Source organism: Plectropomus leopardus, chromosome 3 (assembly GCF_026936395.1).
Source record: "Plectropomus leopardus strain MGB_pleo_1.0 chromosome 3, ASM2693639v1, whole genome shotgun sequence".
In the NCBI taxonomy this organism is placed as follows: Eukaryota; Metazoa; Chordata; class Actinopteri; order Perciformes; family Serranidae; genus Plectropomus; species Plectropomus leopardus.
In genome coordinates, this window is record NC_142178.1 from 39,910,001 (window position 1) to 39,928,698 (window position 18,698).

At 34.8% G+C, this 18,698-nt stretch overlaps 2 protein-coding genes across 5 annotated transcripts in view; one reads left to right on the forward strand and one right to left on the reverse strand.

Moving 5' to 3' along the window:
* The window catches only part of esf1 (ESF1 nucleolar pre-rRNA processing protein), a 12,530-nt gene extending 12,261 nt beyond the window's left edge, over window positions 1-269 (forward strand). For all 4 annotated transcript variants that reach the window (XM_088075172.1, XM_088075170.1, XM_088075173.1 and 1 more), the window contains exon 14: window positions 1-269. This exon is cut by the window's left edge and continues 276 nt beyond it. In XM_088075172.1, coding sequence (XP_087931298.1) covers window positions 1-81 — 81 coding nt within the window. In that variant the 3' untranslated portion in view covers window positions 82-269.
* Window positions 270-271: 2 nt separating this feature from the next.
* Window positions 272-18,698, reverse strand: part of acaa1 (acetyl-CoA acyltransferase 1) — a 42,042-nt gene continuing 23,615 nt past the window's right edge. Inside the window, exons 10-12 of the mRNA XM_088075217.1 lie at window positions 2,740-2,795; window positions 2,312-2,457; window positions 272-2,224 (exon numbers count right to left, since the gene is read on the reverse strand). Coding sequence (XP_087931343.1) covers window positions 2,149-2,224; window positions 2,312-2,457; window positions 2,740-2,795 — 278 coding nt within the window. The 3' untranslated portion in view covers window positions 272-2,148. The remainder of the gene's footprint in view (window positions 2,225-2,311; window positions 2,458-2,739; window positions 2,796-18,698) is intronic.

Below are 18,698 nucleotides of genomic sequence, written 5' to 3' on the forward strand. Positions count from 1 at the left end.
CCCGGTTTGTCTCTGCTCATCAAGTCCGTTAAGAGCAAAACGGAGCAGTTCCAGGCGCGGAAGAAGCAGAAGCTCACGTAGGTTTGACTCGAACTTTTCTACAGACGCTTTCACGGGAAAACGAAACTCTGCTTCCTTTAAAAATCACAGACAGTCGACTCGATGGAGCGAGTTTTTCATCTTCACGCAGACTCAGCTGCTTCTCTGTTTCATGTGTTTGTACAGAAACAACAAAAATGTTTCAGTAAAGACTGAATCCTGCCGCCTCAGATCGTGTTGAAATGTTTTATTTTTACATCTATAAAATCAGCGTAATTCAACACATTATTCACATTATTCACAGCTCAGGTTCACAAACTCTACAGTCATTAAAGTCATCGAGATGATCAAAGTTACAGGTTTCGCCTCATGCAAGAACCAGCAGGAAAAACAGATTTTTTTGTTCATTTTTTTGTGGCGCGTACCTGCAGTTTAAGAGAATTTGTAGCATTCGACAATTTTCTCGTACTTTTACTTAATTTTGAATTTGCTTTTTTTCACAATTCACAAGTCTGCATTGTATCAAAGGAGATTTCTTTTTCCAATTATTATTATTAATTTTTTTTTTACATATCTTTGCATGTTAAATTCTCTCTGACGGTAACTCAGAAACTTGGCGGGAAATTTTCCACAAATTACAGGAAATCTGTAGATTAAGAAAGTTATTCTTAAAAATTTATTGAAAAATAAATTTATAGCAAATTATCAAAATCACGTTTAAAATTATGTCACAACATTGTTGTAAAACGTTGTTTTTAAGCACTTTTTCCGAGTAGTTTCCTTAAATTTTATTCTTATTATTCTTATAAACTATATTCAGGTATTTTTCTTATACTTTTACTAACGTCTTGCTTATTTTTGGGTCATTTCTTCTTTCGTTGCTCATTGCCTTCTCGTGCTTTTGAAAGAAACGGAGTTGGTTTGTTCGGGTTTTAAAGGGTTAATGCATGCTCAGCATCGTCCTCTGATTCAACAGAGCGAGACGTCATGTCAATTTCAGAAATCGTGCTCTTCCAAAAAACTTAGAAATATGAAGTCAGTCCTTTAATCGAGCCCGCCGACATCGAGAAAGACACGTCTGTAAGTCCGTAAATCATTTAAAACGACTCATTCAATATTTAGATTTAACCGAAATTTGTTACGTTCCCGTCTGCTTGTTTCTGACGGACAGCGTGCTGAGAGAAACTTAATTTTTGCTCTAAAACATTCAGCGAATAAAACGTGACGGTTTTGCAGTAACGATGCTGATAATCTCTCCCGAGACACAAACGCACTTTGCTGTTAATATTGATGTTAAAATTTATCAGATTAAAAGCATTTATGAACCAGATGACTGTAATTTATCGGCCCTTTCATTTGACAGAACCTACTGTGGTTAAAACGTCCTCAAACACCGAAAAATCAAACTCGCTATTTGGGATTAATGCAGATTAAAAAAATAATTTTCCTCATGACAACACGGAGTACAGCAGAAACAAAAATAACTTGTCTCCAGCTCTCATCTGTTTTCAGTTGATCGGGATCAATGATCAGTGATCAATGATCGGTGACAGATGATCGATTGTTTATTCAGCAAGATCAAATCAGGCACTTTATCAGCTGTGTTGGTCTAAAGTTCAGCATCAGTTCAGTGTGAGATTAATTTCAAAACTGAATTTCTCTGCCGCCCTTTTTCACACGGCTGAGATTATTTATCTGTTAAAGGGACAGTTCACCCCAAAATGAAAATTCAGTCTGATTTTCTCGCCCTCATCCTGATGGAAAGACGGGCAAAGTTTTTTTTTTTGTTTTTTTGCTAATTTTTGTCATTTTTCATTGAGTTTGACCACTTTTTCTTTTTTTTTAATAATCCAGTTTGCTCAGATTTCAAAGGGTTAAACATTTGTCTTCATGACTTAATCGCAGAAATTTATTAATTTTAACCCACGACAACAAAAGAAACAAAAAAAGGCTTTCTGGCAGAAATACTTGAAGGCAATTTTTTTCCAAAAGCTAAAGATCACTGAAGTGACCAATCACGGCTGAGCTGCGGCGACGGTCTGAAGAAGGCCGATCAATCGTCATTTCTGAAAGAGGTTGTTAATCTCAGCGACGGTCTTGATTTGTCGCCTACGGTCCGGGGTATTCGAACACGGCAGCCGCTCCCATCCCCGTCCCGATGCACATGGACACGACGCCGTACGCCCTGCAGACAGGTAACCACAACAACGCATTTTTAAAAAAACTCTCGTGCGTCTGTAAGAAATGACGCTCGTTTGTGTTTCAGGCGAACCTGCGGCCTCTGCGGCGGAGCTCGTTGAGCAGCGTCACCACCTGTCGAGCACCGGTGCAGCCCAGAGGGTGACCCAGAGCGATGGCGCCTCCGTTAGGATTCACCTTCTCCAGCGGGATCCCCAGCTTCTCCACGCAGTACACCGCCTGCAGCGGCGAAGGGTCAGTGCGACCGAATCACACGGAAAATATTCACACTTAAGACTCGTGATGTTTTCATTCCCACTGCAGACTTTTGCCTCCGCTCGAAGGTCTCTCTCTAAAACAGTGTCTCTGTTACTCGCTGTGGTCGCCTTTTCGTTATTTTCGGTAGAAAACACTCAAAAACTCCAGAGTAACAGAGACACAGTTTCCAGAGAGAATGTTTTTGGAGGACATGCAGTAAGAAGATAAATGAACGTATTCATCGACATTTAGGTGTTAACTCACCTGACTGGCAAAGGCCTCGTTGATTTCGAACACGTCGATATCCGCCACGCAGAGTCCTTTGGAGGAAACAGGTCGAGTTAGAAGAGTCGGTTCAGCCAAAAAGATCGGAAAAGTTGTCAGGATTTTACACAGAAAAGATTTTGAGCTTTGATAATAAAACACACTTTGGTTCGCTTTCTGACATTTTGCCGTGTAAATTTGACACGAGGCATTTTCAGACAAAACTACGGAACAGGATTTGGGCCAGACAGGAGAAATGATTTTGAGAGGAATTTTTCGTTGTGCGTGTTGAGAAAAAGTCAAAATGTCCTTAATTATGTTGTAAAAAAAATCAAATAGTTGAGAAAAAATTAAAACATTAAAGAATAAAGTTGAAATACATTGTTGGGAAAAGTCGAAGTATTTAGGCCTTTTTTGACTTTGTGTGTTAGTGCGGGAAGGATGGAGCGGGAGATCGACAGGCCGATCGGTGTGGCGGCTGCAGTAATGCCGACTCTGCACCGATCTGTCGTGGTGAAAAGGAAGCGGAGTCAAATGTTTTTCGATTTACCAGTCGATCTTCGTTCCTACCCACAAGCTTTGCCATTTTTTCGACATGCTAAATCATGACTTTGTGTCATGCTATGACCTGACTCTACAGACTATAATATTTGTTTTCAGCCATTTTTGGGGCATTTCAAAATTTGACATTTTTCGCCGTACGCCATGAGATTTTTGGCCATTTTTTTGACATACTAAATAATGAGACTTTTGGCCTTTATTCCCACTTTGTATAACATAACCCGTCTCTACAAGCTATTCTGAGTTGTTTTCAGCCATTTTTAGGAGCGGTCAAATTTGGACTTTTTTTGCCATACTATACTATTGCCTCTTTTGGCCAGTTTTGTGACGTCCTAAATTATGAAGTTTTTGCAGTTTTTGGACTTTATGTCCACTTTGTATAACATAACGCGTCTGTCCAAGCTATTCTAAGGTGTTTTCAGCCATTTTTAGGAGCGGTCAAATTTGGACTTTTTTCGCCATACTATACTATTGCCTCTTTTCGCCATTTTTTTGACATCCTAAAATATGAGGTTTTTGGCCTCTTTTGGCCTTTATTTCCACTTTGTATACCATAACGCGTCTAAATAAGCTATTCTAAGTTGTTTTCAGCCATTTTTAGGAGCGGTCAAATTTTGACTTTTTTCGCCATACTATACTATTGCCTGTTTTTGGTATTTTTTTGACATCTTAGAATATGAAGTTTTTGGCATTTTTTGGCCTTTATTTCCACTTTGTATACCATAACACAGCAATAAAAGCTATTCTAAGTTGTTTTCAGCCAGTTTTAGGAGCGGTCAAATTTGGACTTTTTCGCCATACTATACTATTGCCTCTTTTCGCCATTTTTTTGACATCTTAAAATATAAAGTTTTGGACCTTTTTTGTCCTTTATTTCCACTTTGTATACCATAACGCATCACTGAAAGATATTCTAAGTTGTTTTAAGCCAATTTTAGGAGCGGTCAAATTTTGGCTTTTTCGTCATACTATACTATTGCCTCTTTTTGTATTTTTTTTGACATCCTAAAATATGAGGTTTTTGGACCTTTTTTGGCCTTTATTTCCACTTTGTATGACATAACTCGTCAATAAAAGCTATTCTATGTTGTTTTCAGCCATTTTTAGGAGCAGTCAAATTTTGGCTTTTTCGCCATACTATACTATTGCCTCTTTTTGTCATTTTTTTGACATCTTAAAATATGAAGTTTTTGGCATTTTTTGACCTTTATTTCCACTTTGTATACCATAACGCATCTAAATAAGCTATTCTTAGTTGTTTTTAGCCATTTTTAGGAGGGGTCAAATTTTGACTTTTTTCGCCATACTATACTATTGCCTCTTTTTGGTATTTTTTTGACATCCTAAAATATGAGGTTTTTGGACCTTTTTTGGACTTTATTTCCACTTTGCGTACCATAACACATGTATATAAGCTATTCTTAGTTGTTTTTAGCCATTTTTAGGAGCGGTCAAATTTTGGCTTTTTCGCCATACTATACTATTGCCTCTTTTCGCCATTTTTTTGACATCTTAAATTATGAGACTTCTGGCATTTTTTGGCCTTTATTTCCACTTTGTATACCATGATGTGGAACATTGACTACCTCACCAGCCGACAGTGTTCATCTCAACAACAAACTGGACTGGTCCACTAACACAAATGTCCTGTACAAGAAGGGCCAAAGTCGTCTTCACCTGCTGAAGAGACCGAGGTCCTTCGGTGTTTGTCAGGACTTTTTGTAACAGTTTGGTTGCGTCTGCCATCCTCTACGCAGCGGTCTGCTGGGGCTGTGGAAGCACTGAGAGGGACAGGAAAAGACTGAACAAGCCGGTTAGGAGGGCCAGCTTTGTCCCTGACCGTCCCCTGGAGACCGTCAAGGAGGTGGGTGAAAGGAGGACGTTAACCAAGCTGACATCTGTCATGGACAACAGCTCTCACTCCCTTCATGAGACTGAGCAGCTCGCTCAGCAGCGGACTGCTGCACCACAGAAGAAGAGGGAACGCTACCGCAGGTCCTTCATCCATCAGCTGTCAGACTCCAACAGCACGACTGAAAGTAGCACTGTGACGTCTGCTGTTTAACTCTTTACTGCGCTGCCTGCTGCAATACTGTACGTTTATGCTGTTTTATCTCTATGCAACATTTATTCCAGACTGTGTCTCGCACTGTAGAAATCTTCACTGAAAGGTGAATAAACTGTAAATAGTCTTGAGAATTTTATATTTTGTATTTTGTTATATTTGTTTATTTTTAAATTTCTCTTTCAGCTGCTGTGACAAGGCAATTTCCCCGATGTGGGATCAATAAAGTTTTAACTTATCTTATGATGCGTCTCGACAAGCTCTTCTATGTCGTTTTTGGACTTTCTTGGCCTTTATTTCCACTTTGTATACCATAACGCGTCTATATAAGCTATTCTAAGTTGTTTTCAGCCATTTTTAGGAGCGGTCAAATTTGGACTTTTTCGCCATACTATACTATTGCCTCTTTTCGCCATTTTTTCGACATCCTAAATTATGAAGTTTTTGTCCTTTTTTGTCCTTTATTTCCACTTTGTATACCATAACGCGTCTAAATAAGCAATTCTAAGTTGTTTTCAGCCATTTTTAGGAGCGGTCAAATTTTGGCTTTTTCACCATACTATATTATTGCCTCTTTTCGCCATTTTTTTGACATCCTAAATTATGAAGTTTTTGGCCTTTTTTGGCCTTTATTTCCACTTTGTATAACATAACGCATCAATAAAAGCTATTCTAAGTTGTTTTCAGCCATTTTTAGGAGCGGTCAAATTTTGACTTTTTCGCCATACTATACTATTGCCTCTTTTCGCCATTTTTTTGACATCCTAAAATATGAGGTTTTTGGCCTTTTTTGGCCTTTATTTCCACTTTGTATACCATAACACGTCTGTATAAGGTATTCTAAGTTGTTTTCAGCCATTTTTAGGAGTGGTCAAATTTTGACTTTTTCGCCATACTATACTATTGCCTGTTTTCGCGATTTTTTTTGACATCTGAAAATGTGAAGTTTTTGGCCTTTTTTGGCCTTTATTTCCACTTTGTATACCATAACGCGTCTAAATAAGCAATTCTAAGTTGTTTTAAGCCATTTTTAGGAGCAGTCAAATTTTGGCTTTTTCGCCATACTATACTATTGCCTCTTTTCGCCATTTTTTTGACATCCTAAAATATGAGGTTTTTGGCCTTTTTTGGACTTTATTTCCACTTTGTATAACATAACGCATCAATAAAAGGTATTCTAAGTTTTTTTCAGCCATTTTTAGGAGCGGTCAAATTTTGACTTTTTTCGCCATACTATACTATTGCCTCTTTTCGCCATTTTTTTTGACATCCTAAATTATGAAGTTTTTGGCCTTTTTTGGACTTTATTTCCACTTTGTATACCATAACGCGTCTAAATAAGCAATTCTAAGTTGTTTTCAGCCATTTTTAGGAGCGGTCAAATTTTGACTTTTTTCGCCATACTATACTATTGCCTCTTTTCGCCATTTTTTTGACATCCTAAATTATGAAGTTTTTGGCCTTTTTTGGCCTTTATTTCCACTTTGTATACCATAACACGTCTAAATGAGCAATTCTAAGTTGTTTTCTGCCATTTTTAGGAGTGGTCAAATTTTGGCTTTTTCGCCATACTATACTATTGCCTCTTTTCGCCATTTTTTTTTGACATCCTAAAATATGAAGTTTTTGGCCTTTTTTGGACTTTATTTCCACTTTGTATGACATAACGCATCAATAAAAGCTATTCTAAGTTGTTTTCAGCCATTTTTAGGAGCGGTCAAATTTTGACTTTTTCGCCATACTATACTATTGCCTCTTTTTGCAATTTTTTTGGCATCCTAAATTATGAAGTTTTTGACCTTTTTTGGCCTTTATTTCCACTTTGTATACCATAACGCGTCTAAATAAGCAATTCTAAGTTGTTTTAAGCCATTTTTAAGAGCGGTCAAATTTTGGCTTTTTCGCCATACTATACTATTGCCTCTTTTCACCATTTTTTTGACATCCTAAATTATGAAGTTTTTGGCCTTTTTTGGCCTTTATTTCCACTTTGTATAACATAACGCGTCAATAAAAGCTATTCTAAGTTGTTTTCAGCCATTTTTAGGAGCGGTCAAATTTTGACTTTTTCGCCATACTATACTATTGCCTCTTTTCGCCAATTTTTTTGACATCCTAAAATATGAGGTTTTTGGCCTTTTTTGGCCTTTATTTCCACTTTGTATACTATAACGCATCAATAAAAGATATTCTAAGTTGTTTTAAGCCATTTTTAGGAGTGGTCAAATTTTGGCTTTTTCGTCATACTATACTATTGCCTCTTTTCGCCATTTTTTTTGACATCCTAAATTATGAAGTTTTTGGCCTTTTTTGGACTTTATTTCCACTTTGTATAACATAACGCATCAATAAAAGGTATTCTAAGTTGTTTTCAGCCATTTTTAGGAGCGGTCAAATTTCGACTTTTTCGCCATACTATACTATTGCCTCTTTTCGCCATTTTTTTTGACATCCTAAATTATGAAGTTTTTGGCCTTTTTTGGCCTTTATTTCCACTTTGTATACCATAACGCGTCTAAATAGGCAATTGTAAGTTGTTTTCAGCCATTTTTAGGAGCGGTCAAATTTTGACTTTTTTCGCCATACTATACTATTGCCTCTTTTCGCCATTTTTTTGACATCCTAAATTATGAAGTTTTTGGCCTTTTTTGGCCTTTATTTCCACTTTGTATACCATAACGCGTCTAAATAAGCAATTCTAAGTTGTTTTCAGCCATTTTTAGGAGCGGTCAAATTTTGACTTTTTCGCCATACTATACTATTGCCTCTTTTCGCCAATTTTTTTAACATCCTAAATTAGGAAGTTTTTGGCCTTTTTTGGACTTTATTTCCACTTTGTATAACATAACGCATCAATAAAAGGTATTCTAAGTTGTTTTCAGCCATTTTTAGGAGCGGTCAAATTTTGACTTTTTCGCCATACTATACTATTGCCTCTTTTCGCCATTTTTTTTGACATCCTAAATTATGAAGTTTTTGGCCTTTTTTGGCCTTTATTTCCACTTTGTATACCATAACGCGTCTAAATAAGCAATTCTAAGTTGTTTTCAGCCATTTTTAGGAGCGGTCAAATTTTGACTTTTTCGCCATACTATACTATTGCCTCTTTTCGCCATTTTTTTGACATCCTAAATTATGAAGTTTTTGGCCTTTTTTTGCCTTTTTTTTCACTTTGTATACCATAACGTCTAAATAAGCAATTCTAAGTTGTTTTCAGCCATTTTAGGAGCGGTCAAATTTGGACTTTTTCGCCATACTATACTATTGCCTCTTTTGCCATTTTTTGACATCCTAAATTATGAAGTTTTTGGCCTTTTTGGCCTTTATTTCCCCTTTGTATAGCATAGCGCTTCAAAATAAGCAATTGTAAGTTGTTTTCAGCCATTTTTAGGAGCGGTCAAATTTTGACTTTTTCGCCATACTATACTATTGCCTCTTTTCGCCAATTTTTTTAACATCCTAAAATATGAGGTTTTTGGGCTTTTTTGGCCCTTATTTCCACTTTGTATACTATAACGCATCAATAAAAGATATTCTAAGTTGTTTTAAGCCATTTTTAGGAGTGGTCAAATTTTGGCTTTTTCGTCATACTATACTATTGCCTCTTTTCGCCATTTTTTTTGACATCCTAAATTATGAAGTTTTTGGCCTTTTTTGGCCTTTATTTCCACTTTGTATACCATAACGCGTCTAAATAAGCAATTCTAAGTTGTTTTCAGCCATTTTTAGGAGCGGTCAAATTTTGACTTTTTCGCCATACTATACTATTGCCTCTTTTGGCCATTTTTTTGACATCCTAAATTATGAAGTTTTTGGCCTTTTTTGGACTTTATTTCCACTTTGTATACCATAACGCATCAATAAAAGGTATTCTAAGTTGTTTTCAGCCATTTTTAGGAGCGGTCAAATTTCGACTTTTTCGCCATACTATACTATTGCCTCTTTTTGCCATTTTTTTGACATCCTAAATTATGAAGTTTTTGGCCTTTTTTGGCCTTTATTTCCACTTTGTATACCATAAAGCGTCTAAATAAGCAATTATAAGTTGTTTTAAGCCATTTTTAGGAGCGGTCAAATTTTGGCTTTTTCGCCATACTATACTATTGCCTCTTTTCGCCATTTTTTTTGACATCTTAAATTATGAAGTTTTTGGCCTTTTTTGGCCTTTATTTCCACTTTGTATACCATAACACGTCTGTATAAGGTATTCTAAGTTGTTTTCAGCCATTTTTAGGAGTGGTCAAATTTTGGCTTTTTCGCCATACTATACTATTGCCTGTTTTCGCGATTTTTTTTGACATCTGAAAATGTGAAGTTTTTGGCCTTTTTTGGACTTTATTTCCACTTTTTATACCATCGTGCGTCTATATGAGCTATTCTAAGTTGTTTTTAGCCATTTTTAAGAGCGGTCAAATTTTGACTTTTTCGCCATACTATACTATTGCCTCTTTTCGCCAATATTTTTGACATCCTAAATTATGAAGTTTTTGGCCTTTTTTGGACTTTATTTCCACTTTGCGTACCATAACACATGTATATAAGCTATTCTAAGATGTTTTCAACCATTTTTAGGAGCGGTCAAATTTTGACTTTTTCGCCATACTATACTATTGCCTCTTTTCGCCATTTTTTTGACATCTTAAAATATAAAGTTTTTGGCCTTTTTTGGCCTTTATTTCCACTTTGTATAACATAACGCATCAATAAAAGGTATTCTAAGTTGTTTTCAGCCATTTTTAGGAGCGGTCAAATTTTGACTTTTTCGCCATACTATACTATTGCCTCTTTTCGCCATTTTTTTGACATCCTAAAATATGAGGTTTTTGGCCTTTTTTGGACTTTATTTCCACTTTGTATAACATAACGCATCAATAAAAGGTATTCTAAGTTGTTTTCAGCCATTTTTAGGAGCGGTCAAATTTTGGCTTTTTCGCCATACTATACTATTGCCTCTTTTCGCCATTTTTTTTGACATCCTAAATTATGAAGTTTTTGGCCTTTTTTGGCCTTTATTTCCACTTTGTATACCATAACACGTCTAAATAAGCAATTCTAAGTTGTTTTCAGCCATTTTTAGGAGCGGTCAAATTTTGACTTTTTCGCCATACTATACTATTGCCTCTTTTCGCCATTTTTTTGACATCCTAAATTATGAAGTTTTTGGCCTTTTTTGGCCTTTATTTCCACTTTGTATACTATAACGCATCAATAAAAGATATTCTAAGTTGTTTTAAGCCATTTTTAGGAGCGGTCAAATTTTGGCTTTTTCGCCATACTATACTATTGCCTCTTTTCGCCATTTTTTTGACATCCTAAATTATGAAGTTTTTGGCCTTTTTTGGCCTTTATTTCCACTTTGTATAACATAACGCGTCAATAAAAGCTATTCTAAGTTGTTTTCAGCCATTTTTAGGAGCGGTCAAATTTTGATTTTTTCGCCATACTATACTATTGCCTCTTTTCGCCAATTTTTTTGACATCCTAAAATATGAGGTTTTTGGCCTTTTTTGGACTTTATTTCCACTTTGTATACTATAACGCATCAATAAAAGGTATTCTAAGTTGTTTTCAGCCATTTTTAGGAGCGGTCAAATTTCGACTTTTTTGCCATACTATACTATTGCCTCTTTTCGCCAATTTTTTTGACATCCTAAATTATGAAGTTTTTGGCCTTTTTTGGCCTTTATTTCCACTTTGTATACCATAACGCGTCTAAATAAGCAATTCTAAGTTGTTTTCAGCCATTTTTAGGAGTGGTCAAATTTTGGCTTTTTCGCCATACTATACTATTGCCTCTTTTCGCCATTTTTTTGACATCCTAAATTATGAAGTTTTTGGCCTTTTTTGGACTTTATTTCCACTTTGTATAACATAACGCGTCAATAAAAGCTATTCTAAGTTGTTTTCAGCCATTTTTAGGAGCGGTCAAATTTTGACTTTTTCGCCATACTATACTATTGCCTCTTTTCGCCATTTTTTTGACATCCTAAATTATGAAGTTTTTGGCCTTTTTTGGACTTTATTTCCACTTTGTATACCATAACGCGTCTAAATAAGCAATTCTAAGTTGTTTTAAGCCATTTTTAGGAGCGGTCAAATTTTGACTTTTTCGCCATACTATACTATTGCCTCTTTTCACCATTTTTTTGACATCCTAAATTATGAAGTTTTTGGCCTTTTTGGACTTTATTTCCACTTTGTATACTATAACGCATCAATAAAAGATATTCTAAGTTGTTTTAAGCCATTTTTAGGAGTGGTCAAATTTTGACTTTTTCGCCATACTATACTATTGCCTCTTTTCACCATTTTTTTTGACATCCTAAATTATGAAGTTTTTGGCCTTTTTTGGACTTTATTTCCACTTTGTATACTATAACGCATCAATAAAAGGTATTCTAAGTTGTTTTCAGCCATTTTTAGGAGCGGTCAAATTTCGACTTTTTTGCCATACTATACTATTGCCTCTTTTCGCCATTTTTTTGACATCCTAAAATATGAGGTTTTTGGCCTTTTTTGGCCTTTATTTCCACTTTGTATACCATAACGCGTCTAAATAAGCAATTCTAAGTTGTTTTCAGCCATTTTTAGGAGTGGTCAAATTTTGGCTTTTTCGCCATACTATACTATTGCCTCTTTTCGCCATTTTTTGACATCCTAAATTATGAAGTTTTGGCCTTTTTGGACTTTATTTCCACTTTGTATAACATAACGTCAATAAAAGCTATTCTAAGGTGTTTTCAGCCATTTTTAGGAGCGGTCAAATTTTGACTTTTTCGCCATACTATACTATTGCCTCTTTTCGCCATTTTTTTGACATCCTAAATTATGAAGTTTTTGGCCTTTTTTGGACTTTATTTCCACTTTGTATAACATAACGCGTCAATAAAAGCTATTCTAAGTTGTTTTCAGCCATTTTTAGGAGCGGTCAAATTTTGACTTTTTCGCCATACTATACTATTGCCTCTTTTCGCCATTTTTTTGACATCCTAAAATATGAGGTTTTTGGCCTTTTTTGGCCTTTATTTCCACTTTGTATACTATAACGCATCAATAAAAGGTATTCTAAGTTGTTTTCAGCCATTTTAGGAGCGGTCAAATTTTGACTTTTTGCCATACTATACTATTGCCTCTTTTCACCATTTTTTTGACATCCTAAAATATGAGGTTTTTGGCCTTTTTTGGACTTTATTTCCACTTTGTATACCATAACGCATCTAAATAAGCAATTCTAAGTTGTTTTCAGCCATTTTTAGGAGTGGTCAAATTTTGGCTTTTTCACATACTATACTATTGCCTCTTTTCGCCATTTTTTTGACATCCTAAAATATGAGGTTTTTGGCCTTTTTTGGCCTTTATTTCCACTTTGTATACCATAACATGTCTAAATAAGCAATTCTAAGTTGTTTTCAGCCATTTTTAGGAGCGGTCAAATTTTGGCTTTTTCGCCATACTATACTATTGCCTCTTTTCGCCATTTTTTTTGACATCCTAAATTATGAAGTTTTTGGCCTTTTTTGGACTTTATTTCCACTTTGTATGACATAACGCGTCAATAAAAGCTATTCTAAGTTGTTTTCAGCCATTTTTAGGAGCGGTCAAATTTTGACTTTTTCGCCATACTATACTATTGCCTCTTTTCCGCCAATTTTTGACATCCTAAAATATGAGGTTTTTGGCCTTTTTGGCCTTTATTTCCACTTTGTATACTATAACGCATCAATAAAAGATATTCTAAGTTGTTTTAAGCCATTTTTAGGAGTGGTCAAATTTTGGCTTTTTTATCATACTATACTATTGCCTCTTTTCGCCATTTTTTGACATCCTAAATTATGAAGTTTTGGCCTTTTTGGCCTTTATTTCCACTTTGTATACCATAACGTCAATAAAAGCTATTCTTAGTTGTTTTCAGCCATTTTTAGGAGCGGTCAAATTTTGACTTTTTCGCCATACTATACTATTGCCTCTTTTCGCCATTTTTTTTGACATCCTAAATTATGAAGTTTTTGGCCTTTTTTGGACTTTATTTCCACTTTGTATACCATAACGCGTCTAAATAAGCAATTCTAAGTTGTTTTCAGCCATTTTTAGGAGCGGTCAAATTTTGGCTTTTTCGCCATACTATACTATTGCCTCTTTTCACCATTTTTTTGACATCCTAAAATATGAGGTTTTTGGCCTTTTTTGGACTTTATTTCCACTTTGTATACTATAACGCATCAATAAAAGCTATTCTAAGTTGTTTTCAGCCATTTTAGGAGCGGTCAAATTTTGACTTTTTGCCATACTATACTATTGCCTCTTTTTCGCCATTTTTTGACATCCTAAAATATGAGGTTTTTGGCCTTTTTGGCCTTTATTTCCACTTTGTATAACATAACGTCTAAATAAGCAATTCTAAGTTGTTTTCAGCCATTTTAGGAGCGGTCAAATTTTGGCTTTTTCGCCATACTATACTATTGCCTCTTTTCACCATTTTTTTGACATCCTAAATTATGAAGTTTTTGGCCTTTTTTGGACTTTATTTCCACTTTGTATAACATAACGCGTCAATAAAAGCTATTCTAAGTTGTTTTCAGCCATTTTTAGGAGCGGTCAAATTTTGGCTTTTTCGTCATACTATACTATTGCCTCTTTTCGCCATTTTTTTTGACATCCTAAATTATGAAGTTTTTGGCCTTTTTTGGCCTTTATTTCCACTTTGTATACCATAACGCGTCTAATTAAGCAATTCTAAGTTGTTTTCAGCCATTTTTAGGAGTGGTCAAATTTTGGCTTTTTCGTCATACTATACTATTGCCTCTTTTCGCCATTTTTTTTGACATCCTAAATTATGAAGTTTTTGGCCTTTTTTGGCCTTTATTTCCACTTTGTATACCATAACGCGTCAATAAAAGCTATTCTAAGTTGTTTTCAGCCATTTTTAGGAGCGGTCAAATTTTGACTTTTTCGCCATACTATACTATTGCCTCTTTTTCGCCATTTTTTTGACATCCTAAATTATGAAGTTTTTGGCCTTTTTTGGACTTTATTTCCACTTTGTATAACATAACGCGTCTAAATAAGCAATTCTAAGTTGTTTTCAGCCATTTTTAGGAGCGGTCAAATTTTGGCTTTTTCGTCATACTATACTATTGCCTCTTTTTGCCATTTTTTTGACATCCTAAATTATGAAGTTTTTGGCCTTTTTTGGCCTTTATTTCCACTTTGTATAACATAACGCGTCAATAAAAGCTATTCTAAGTTGTTTTCAGCCATTTTTAGGAGCGGTCAAATTTTGGCTTTTTCGCCATACTATACTATTGCCTCTTTTCGCCATTTTTTTGACATCCTAAATTATGAAGTTTTTGGCCTTTTTTGGCCTTTATTTCCACTTTGTATACCATAACGCGTCTAAATAAGCAATTCTAAGTTGTTTTCAGCCATTTTTAGGAGCGGTCAAATTTTGGCTTTTTCGTCATACTATACTATTGCCTCTTTTCGCCATTTTTTTGACATCTTAAATTATGAAGTTTTTGGCCTTTTTTGGCCTTTATTTCCACTTTGTATACCATAACGCTGCCTAAATAAGCAATTCTAAGTTGTTTTCAGCCATTTTTAGGAGCGGTCAAATTTTGGCTTTTTCGTCATACTATACTATTGCCTCTTTTTGCCATTTTTGACATCCTAAATTATGAAGTTTTGGCCTTTTTGGCCTTTATTTCCACTTTGTATAACATAACGCATCAATAAAAGATATTCTAAGTTGTTTTCAGCCATTTTTAGGAGCGGTCAAATTTTGACTTTTTCGCCATACTATACTATTGCCTCTTTTCGCCATTTTTTTGACATCCTAAAATATGAGGTTTTTGGGCTTTTTTGGCCCTTATTTCCACTTTGTATACTATAACGCATCAATAAAAGATATTCTAAGTTGTTTTAAGCCATTTTTAGGAGCGGTCAAATTTTGACTTTTTCGCCATACTATACTATTGCCTCTTTTCGCCATTTTTTTGACATCCTAAATTATGAAGTTTTTGGCCTTTTTTGGCCTTTATTTCCACTTTGTATACCATAACGCGTCTAAATAAGCAATTCTAAGTTGTTTTCAGCCATTTTTAGGAGCGGTCAAATTTTGGCTTTTTCGCCATACTATACTATTGCCTCTTTTGCCATTTTTTGACATCCTAAATTATGAAGTTTTTGGCCTTTTTTGGCCTTTATTTCCACTTTGTATACCATAACGCGTCTAAATAAGCAATTCTAAGTTGTTTTCAGCCATTTTTAGGAGCGGTCAAATTTTGACTTTTTCGCCATACTATACTATTGCCTCTTTTTGCCATTTTTTTGACATCCTAAATTATGAAGTTTTTGGCCTTTTTTGGCCTTTATTTCCACTTTGTATAACATAACGCGTCAATAAAAGCTATTCTAAGTTGTTTTCAGCCATTTTTAGGAGCGGTCAAATTTTGACTTTTTCGCCATACTATACTATTGCCTCTTTTCGCCATTTTTTTGACATCCTAAATTATGAAGTTTTTGGCCTTTTTTGGACTTTATTTCCACTTTGTATAACATAACGCGTCTAAATAAGCAATTCTAAGTTGTTTTCAGCCATTTTTAGGAGCGGTCAAATTTTGACTTTTTCGCCATACTATACTATTGCCTCTTTTCGCCATTTTTTTGACATCCTAAATTATGAAGTTTTTGGCCTTTTTTGGCCTTTATTTCCACTTTGTATACTATAACGCATCAATAAAAGATATTCTAAGTTGTTTTAAGCCATTTTTAGGAGCGGTCAAATTTTGGCTTTTTCGCCATACTATACTATTGCCTCTTTTCGCCATTTTTTTGACATCCTAAATTATGAAGTTTTTGGCCTTTTTTGGACTTTATTTCCACTTTGTATAACATAACGCGTCAATAAAAGCTATTCTAAGTTGTTTTCAGCCATTTTTAGGAGCGGTCAAATTTTGACTTTTTCGCCATACTATACTATTGCCTCTTTTCGCCAATTTTTTTGACATCCTAAAATATGAGGTTTTTGGCCTTTTTTGGACTTTATTTCCACTTTGTATACTATAACGCATCAATTAAAGGTATTCTAAGTTGTTTTCAGCCATTTTTAGGAGCGGTCAAATTTCGACTTTTTTGCCATACTATACTATTGCCTCTTTTCACCATTTTTTTGACATCCTAAAATATGAGGTTTTTGGCCTTTTTTGGCCTTTATTTCCACTTTGTATACCATAACGCGTCTAAATAAGCAATTCTAAGTTGTTTTCAGCCATTTTTAGGAGTGGTCAAATTTTGGCTTTTTCGCCATACTATACTATTGCCTCTTTTCGCCATTTTTTTGACATCCTAAAATATGAGGTTTTTGGCCTTTTTTGGCCTTTATTTCCACTTTGTATACCATAACGCGTCTAAATAAGCAATTCTAAGTTGTTTTCAGCCATTTTTAGGAGTGGTCAAATTTTGGCTTTTTCGCCATACTATACTATTGCCTCTTTTCGCCATTTTTTTGACATCCTAAATTATGAAGTTTTTGGCCTTTTTTGGACTTTATTTCCACTTTGTATAACATAACGCGTCAATAAAAGCTATTCTAAGTTGTTTTCAGCCATTTTTAGGAGCGGTCAAATTTTGACTTTTTCGCCATACTATACTATTGCCTCTTTTCGCCAATTTTTTTGACATCCTAAAATATGAGGTTTTTGGCCTTTTTGGCCTTTATTTCCACTTTGTATACTATAACGCATCAATAAAAGATATTCTAAGTTGTTTTAAGCCATTTTTAGGAGTGGTCAAATTTTGGCTTTTTCGTCATACTATACTATTGCCTCTTTTCGCCATTTTTTTTGACATCCTAAATTATGAAGTTTTTGGCCTTTTTTGGCCTTTATTTCCACTTTGTATACCATGACGCGTCAATAAAAGCTATTCTAAGTTGTTTTCAGCCATTTTTAGGAGCGGTCAAATTTTGACTTTTTCGCCATACTATACTATTGCCTCTTTTCGCCATTTTTTTGACATCCTAAATTATGAAGTTTTTGGCCTTTTTTGGACTTTATTTCCACTTTGTATAACATAACGCGTCTAAATAAGCAATTCTAAGTTGTTTTCAGCCATTTTTAGGAGCGGTCAAATTTTGACTTTTTCGCCATACTATACTATTGCCTCTTTTCGCCATTTTTTTGACATCCTAAAATATGAGGTTTTTGGGCTTTTTTGGCCCTTATTTCCACTTTGTATACTATAACGCATCAATAAAAGATATTCTAAGTTGTTTTAAGCCATTTTTAGGAGCGGTCAAATTTTGGCTTTTTTCGCCATACTATACTATTGCCTCTTTTCACCATTTTTTGACATCCTAAAATATGAGGTTTTTGGCCTTTTTGGACTTTATTTCCACTTTGTATACTATAACGCATCAATAAAAGGTATTCTAAGTTGTTTTCAGCCATTTTAGGAGCGGTCAAATTTGACTTTCGCCATACTATACTATTGCCTCTTTTCGCCATTTTTTTGACATCCTAAAATATGAGGTTTTTGGCCTTTTTTGGCCTTTATTTCCACTTTGTATAACATAACGCGTCTAAATAAGCAATTCTAAGTTGTTTTCAGCCATTTTTAGGAGCGGTCAAATTTTGGCTTTTTCGCCATACTATACTATTGCCTCTTTTCACCATTTTTTTGACATCCTAAATTATGAAGTTTTTGGCCTTTTTTGGACTTTATTTCCACTTTGTATAACATAACACGTCAATAAAAGCTATTCTAAGTTGTTTTCAGCCATTTTTAGAGTGGTCAAATTTTGGCTTTTTCGTCATACTATACTATTGCCTCTTTTCGCCATTTTTTTTGACATCCTAAATTTTGAAGTTTTTGGCCTTTTTTGGCCTTTATTTCCACTTTGTATACCATAACGCTGGCCTAATTAAGCAATTCTAAGTTGTTTTCAGCCATTTTAGGAGTGGTCAAATTTTGGCTTTTTCGTCATACTATACTATTGCCTCTTTTCGCCAATTTTTTTGACATCCTAAATTATGAAGTTGTTGGCCTTTTTTGGCCTTTATTTACACTTTGTATACCATAACGCGTCAATAAAAGCTATTCTAAGTTGTTTTCAGCCATTTTTAGGAGCGGTCAAATTTTGACTTTTTCGCCATACTATACTATTGCCTCTTTTCGCCATTTTTTTGACATCCTAAATTATGAAGTGTTTGGCCTTTTTTGGACTTTATTTCCACTTTGTATAACATAACGCGTCTAAATAAGCAATTCTAAGTTGTTTTCAGCCATTTTAGGAGCGGTCAAATTTTGGCTTTTTTCACATACTATACTATTGCCT